At 48.9% G+C, this 6,289-nt stretch overlaps 1 protein-coding gene across 1 annotated transcript; it reads left to right on the top strand.

Annotated features, from left to right (window-relative positions):
• On the top strand, window positions 1-1,925 carry LOC125511175 (60S ribosomal export protein NMD3). The gene has a single exon (XM_048676480.1). The coding sequence runs from the start codon at window positions 108-110 to the stop codon at window positions 1,671-1,673; it is 1,566 nt and encodes a 521-aa protein (XP_048532437.1). The 5' UTR covers window positions 1-107; the 3' UTR covers window positions 1,674-1,925.
• Window positions 1,926-6,289: the final 4,364 nt, after the last annotated feature.

Below are 6,289 nucleotides of genomic sequence, written 5' to 3'. Positions count from 1 at the left end.
TACAAAGCCTACAAAACCCTAGCGAAATATCTCCATCCGATCGAGCCCCCTCCTCCCCCCGCCCCCACCCCAGCCGATTCGATTCGATTCAGCCCTCCCCGCGCAAGATGATGCCGGGGTCAGCCCCGCCGGCCGCCGGGAGCGGCATGTTCGTGCCGACGCAGACGGCGGGCACGGTGCTCTGCTGCATCTGCGGCGTCTCCATGCAGCCCAACCCGGCCAACATGTGCGCCCGCTGCCTCCGGGCGCGCGTCGACATCACCGAGGGCGTCCCACGCAACGCCGCCGTCGTCTACTGCCCCGACTGCTTCTCCTACCTCCAGCCGCCGCGCTCCTGGCTCCGCGCCGGCCCGGAGTCCCCCGAGCTCCTGCAGATCCTCCTCCGCCGCCTCAAGCACCCGCTCGCCCGCCTCAAGGTCTCGCTCTCCGGCGCCGAGTTCGTCTTCTCCGAGCCCCACTCCAAGCGCCTCCGCCTCAAGCTCCGCCTCCGCCGCGAGGTCCTCAACGGCATCGTCCTCGAGCAGACCCACCCCGTCGAGTTCGTCGTCCACGACCGCCTCTGCGACTCCTGCGCCCGCGCCCAGGCCAACCCCGACCAGTGGGTCGCCGTCGTCCAGCTCCGCCAGCACGTCCCGCACCGCCGCACCTTCCTCTACCTCGAGCAGCTCCTCATCAAGCATGGCCAGGCCGCGCTCGCCATCCGCGTCGCCTCGGCTCCCGGCGGCCTCGACTTCTTCTTCGGCTCGCGCTCGCACGCTGCCCGCCTCGTCGACTTCCTTGGTACAGTCGCTCCCATCCAGACCAACACAGCCAAGCAGCTCGTCTCTCATGACACAAAGAGTTTTATCTATAACTACAAGTACACTTTCTCGGTCGAGATCTGTCCCATATGCCGTGAGGACCTGATTGCTCTCAGCCCCAAGGCGTCCCGTGATCTTGGTGGACTAGGCCCGCTCGTCCTCTGCACCAAGGTCACCAATGCCATTGCCCTGCTTGACCCCCTCACTCTGCGTGTGCACCATCTGGAGGAGAAGAAGTACCGGGTGTACAACTTCAAGGCCGCTCTGACTAGCAAGCAGCTCGTGCAGTACATGGTGCTTGATATTGAGACAGAGTCACCTGAGATCACCATTGATGGATCTCGGTATCAGCTGGCATATGCGCAGGTCGCGCGGATGTCTGATTTTGGGAAAAATGATACTGTGTTTACAGTCCGAACTCATCTTGGGCACCGTCTGAACCCTGGTGACCTTGCCCTTGGGTATGATCTCTATGGTGCCAATATGAATGATGATGATATGGACAAGGCTTTATTACGCCAGAATTTGCCTGAAGTGGTTCTGGTCAAGAAGAGTTACGAGAAGAGGCCACGCACACGCAGATGGAAGCTGAAGAGGCTGCCTGTTGAGGAAGACCTTGGGAACAAGGCCAAAGGCGAGGAAGAGAGGAGGGAAAATGAGTATGATATGTTTGTTCGTGATTTGGAGTCCGATCCAGAACTAAGGTTTGGGATAAATTTGTACAAGAACGAGGACTACAGGTCAGAAATGGCATCCACGATTGGTGACGATGTCCCTACTGTGCCAATTGAGGAGTTGATTGAGGACCTAACCCTTGGTGATGATGAGGATGAAGAGGAGGAAGAGGGTGCAGATGCTGGTATGGTGGAATGAGCGAGCATGTCTACCTAGACCATTGGTCATGACTGTTCATGCCCACTGCAGGTCATAGGTCTAACTGCATCTGTTTAATTCATATAAGTTTTGTTTTTCTTTACTGCTATAAGCTATGAATGTCGGAGGTGTTGCTTAAAAGGTCTAAGTTTTGGATTTCTCTGTTTGTTGATGTCGACATTGTTTGAAACCATATCTCGTATCTTTGTGTAACGATAATGTCTTAAGTTAAATACATTTCCTATCATGTCATATGTTTGTGGTATGCTGTTCAGTCGTCATCGTTTGATTAGTCACAATATCATGGAGTAGATGCAAGATTTGATTCTTGAAACATGTGCATATTGTGGTGTGATTACTGATTATTGGATGTCTCTCAGGGATCACCTGAATGTTCTTTTCTAGAATGGTCACCTAAGAGTTCTTCCCCTCTTGCCTGTCCCAATTGTATCTATGAATGCAGCTGAATGAGGTATTGCGATTTTGATAGGGCTCTGTTACAGGTCTCACTGGAAATTGTTTAGCTGTGGTGTGCTTTACTGATACATAATGCATTTAGACTCACTTGTGACTAGTTTAGAAGTTATTCATGAAAAATATGCAGCCCTGTTCCCTCCCAGGGTTAAATGACTTTTTGAGGGTTATACCGTAAAATGTATGAGCTGTTTGTAGACTGTAGTATAATAATTCATTAATTGAGATGTTGAAAACAGGAATGCACCACAGGGTGCTTCAAACATAGGAGAGTATTGCTGTTTCTGTGTACAATTATAGTTGCACATGGGTAAATGTTTTCCTTCCTTCAGTATACTCCAGTGAACTGATTCGGATGATGCATGGTGTGTAGTTGCAGTGGGCACCTAGTGTAGGGATAAGTTGAGAGATACCTATATCTTACTACTGTTCTTTAGTAAGAAATCATTCCAGGTGGCTACTTTTTCCAAGCTCTTTTGTTCTGTGGTCTCTCATGTTCCTCTTCTTGAACCCAATTCCTTCCAGTCCTTGAACCCAATTCCTTCCAGTTTTCCCCAGTTTTTTATACTGATCTTGGTTTCTCCTCGCGAGAAAACCCACTTCCTTTGCCTCACCTGTGACTTCGAAGCTACCGGTTGCATGGTTCCCATATGTGGTGGAGTTTTTTTCCCGACGCCCCTCATCCCTAAGGCACAACTATACCAGGATAGCAATTACAATTTCCATTGCTCAAAGATCTGAAGCTTCAATGAATATAGATTGGGGGTAAGAAAACAATATCTACAGCTCTGTTTGCTTCACTGCATGGGAAGTGTCACCACTCATGTCCATGGTATATATAGAAAGGAAAAATGTATGATGCCTTGGAGAAGTAGGTTTGGCATCACTTATTGCATCAACCATTTTAATGTTCCTACTAGTACAACGGTGGTAAAAGAATGTAGTTTGAGCAGATAGATACCACCGAGTGGATTTACACATACTGAAATCTTACAATCTCATAACAAAGTAGCCACCTCGAAAAAACAATGTTCCGCCGACATGTTAGAAGTATAAAAATCTGCTACTCCCTCCGTTCCAAAATAGATGACTCAACTTTGTACAAAGTTAGTATAAAGTTGGGTCATCTATTTTAGAACGGAGGGAGTATAAGCTAAGAATGTCAGGGGTGTTGCTTAAATGGTCTAAGTTTTGGATTTCTATGTTCGTCCGTGTCGCCATTGTTTGAAACCGTGTCTCTTATCTGGGTATAAACATCATGTCTGAATACATTTCAGATCATATTCTACCTTGTTTTGTTATATGTTCTTCAGTTCATCGGTTGTCATTCTTTGGTCAGTCACAATACCATCATGTCTCCAACAGAACCTCACCTGTCTCTTTATCCTGGCCCACACCCCATTGGGAATTGACTACTTTCATGTGGAGTCTTGCATCTCTGAAGAAACTGGTTACGTGGTGCCATTTTTTGGTGGAGTTTTTCCTTGAAGTTGATGAGTTGTTTTTCCCGACACCCCTCACCCCTAAGGCCCCGCTTGGATTGTCGGTTTCCTTCTAAGGGCCAGTTCTTTTTAGCGATTCTCCCAGAATCACCTCCCTCACCAGCTTCTTCCAGAATCGTCACTTCATAATTTTTTTACAATCCTATCTAGTTAAAGTCTAATTAGCTAGGATTGTAAAAACATATAGAGTGGTGATTCTAGGAGAAGCTGGGAAGGGGGGTGATTCTGGTAGAATCGCCCAGAAGAACTGGCCCTAAACACCTCCGTAAAACATGGTATGGTAAGGTATAGTCGGGTGGATTTGTTCCAGGTGCTTGGGCTGCCGTTTTACATCCGTAATATTTACGCCGGTTTTCCCTCCTACGCTTGTATCCAACCGGTATACGATACACATCTCTGTACATCGTCTCGTTTCCTGCCGGAAATCTCTTGTGGCTGGTAAAATACATCTATAAGCTTTGGTGAATATAGATTGGGGTAAGCGCAACCTCTGTTTAAAATTACATCCATGCCAAGCGCGGCCTAAGGCACATCCATACTAGGATAGCAATTGCAATGTCTATCGCTCAAAGATCTGAAGCTTTGGTGAATATAGATTGGGGTAAGGAAACAATATCTATAGCTCTGTTTGCTTCTTTGCATGGGAAGTGTCACCACTCATGTCTATGTTATATATACTAGAAAGGAAAAGCTTGAATAAGTAGGTCTGCATTACTGATTGCATCAACAACCATTTTAATGTTTCAAGTACAATGGTCGTAAAAGAAGGTAGTTCAAGTGGATAGGTTCTACCAAGTGGATTTGCACACTGAAATATTACAATCTCATTACAGGTTGCCAAGCACATGGCTCCTAGAAAAAATAATGTTCCTCTGAAAAGCTAAAAGTACATGATATCTCTGGCTCACTAGTCATTAAGTACATCCAGTATCTCTCACTCAGAGACCACATGTAGTAATTGTTGATTAGGAGTTAAAAGGTCAGGGTAGTCAGATGCCTATCCTTGTCGTGTCATCGATAGTTGACCAGCGAACCACTGTGATGGTATTAACCTACTTGAATGACGATAATGGCAAAATCATTTGGCTTGATGAAGATGCAAATACAAACATCCCTCTTTCACTAAGAACCATTTGATGAGAGTCTTGAAACATGCGTTTATGTTGATATCCCTCAGAGGTCAACTGAAATTCCTTTTTAGAATGATCAACTGAAAGTTTTTCACCTTTCGCCTTCTCCCACTTGTAGCTATGATTTTTTCTGATTTCCTTTTTGCGAATGGCTATGAATATAGCTGAATGAACTATTGCAATTTTGTTGGGGCTCGATTACAGGTCTCACAGAAAGGTGCCTGGCGGGTGGTCTGGCAGAGTTATTTACCCAAAACCACCACACTTGGGACTAGGGTAACCACTTAGTACCACATTGAAGGCAGGGCACAAAAAACCACCGAAAATGTGCCTAATGCGTAACGCGGAGTACTGATAGTCAGATAACCTCGCGAAAACAGTCAAACTGGCTGGTTGGGTCCACCTGTAAGGCTGACGTGGAATGCCTATGTGGAAATTTTGCTGAGTTGGACCTAGGTCCCACATGTCAATGACTAAAGTGTTTATTTTTTTCACCTATTCTTTTTTATTTCTCTCTCTTTTCCTCTGTGGGCATTTGATCGAACAGGTTGTGGGCGAGCACTGGACACGGACATCACCGGCGCCGCCGCCACAGAGGACATGTGCAGCGGTAATGCCTGGCCAGCACCACTCCTGGCTGCTGCCGGCGAGCTCCTCCGGGAGACCAGCTCGTGTCCGCGGGCCGCGTCGTGGAAGTGGCCGCTCTTCCTCCGGTGGACGCGGACATGGCCGGGGCGGGATCTCTCCCGAGCTCAGTGTACGGCCCCGCTCGGCATGGACAGCAAGATGGAGGTGCCGAAATTTCTTACTTTGCCGTCAATGGCTGCGCGGCAAGGAACGAAGGAAGGAGGCAGGGATGCATAGAGCAGGAGCAGCGCTGGCAGCAGGCCGTGCGACTCCGCGCCCGCATCGTGCGCTCCCCTGTCGCGCGACCCCGCCTCCTTGCTCCCACTCAGGAGCGCCACCGCGGAGCTCCACGCCGCCAACTCCGACCGCCGCCGCCGTTCAGCAACCCGGTCGCCGCAGCCACGCACCTGCCCTCCCTTTTTTCTCTTCCGTCCGAGTAGGGAGTGCGACGCGGAGGAGCACCTCTCCACCACTGGAGCGTGGTGGCCTCCTTTTTCTCTTACGGGAGCATGGTGGCCTGCACCGCTCCTGGCCGCCGCCGGCGAGCTCGTCTGCAACTTCCCTGCCGCTCCTGTGTGTGTGACCTGTCGAAGAGATGAGGAAGAAGGCAGTGGGTGGATGACAGGTGGGACCTAGGTCCATCTCAGCAAAACTTCCACATAGGCATGCCACGTCAGCCAACCGGTCAGTTTGGCTGTTTTCGTGAGGTTATTCGACTATCAGTGCTTCGTGTTATTAGTTAGGCACAAAAACGGTGGGTTTTTGTGCCCTGCCTTCAATGTGGTACTAAGTGGTTACCCTAGCCCCAAGTGTGGTGGTTTTGGGTAAATAACTCGGTCTGGCACTGAGAGGATAGTGTACTCTGCTGATACGAAAAGTAGTT

Source organism: Triticum urartu, chromosome 1 (assembly GCF_003073215.2).
Source record: "Triticum urartu cultivar G1812 chromosome 1, Tu2.1, whole genome shotgun sequence".
Taxonomy (NCBI): Eukaryota; Viridiplantae; Streptophyta; class Magnoliopsida; order Poales; family Poaceae; genus Triticum; species Triticum urartu.
This window is presented reverse-complemented; position numbering and strand designations above follow the sequence as displayed.

Excerpts from the sequence above, each read along its gene's own strand:
- LOC125511175 (XM_048676480.1), top strand. The coding sequence starts at position 108 with ATGATGCCGGGGTCAGCCCCGCCGGCCGCCGGGAGCGGCATGTTCGTG.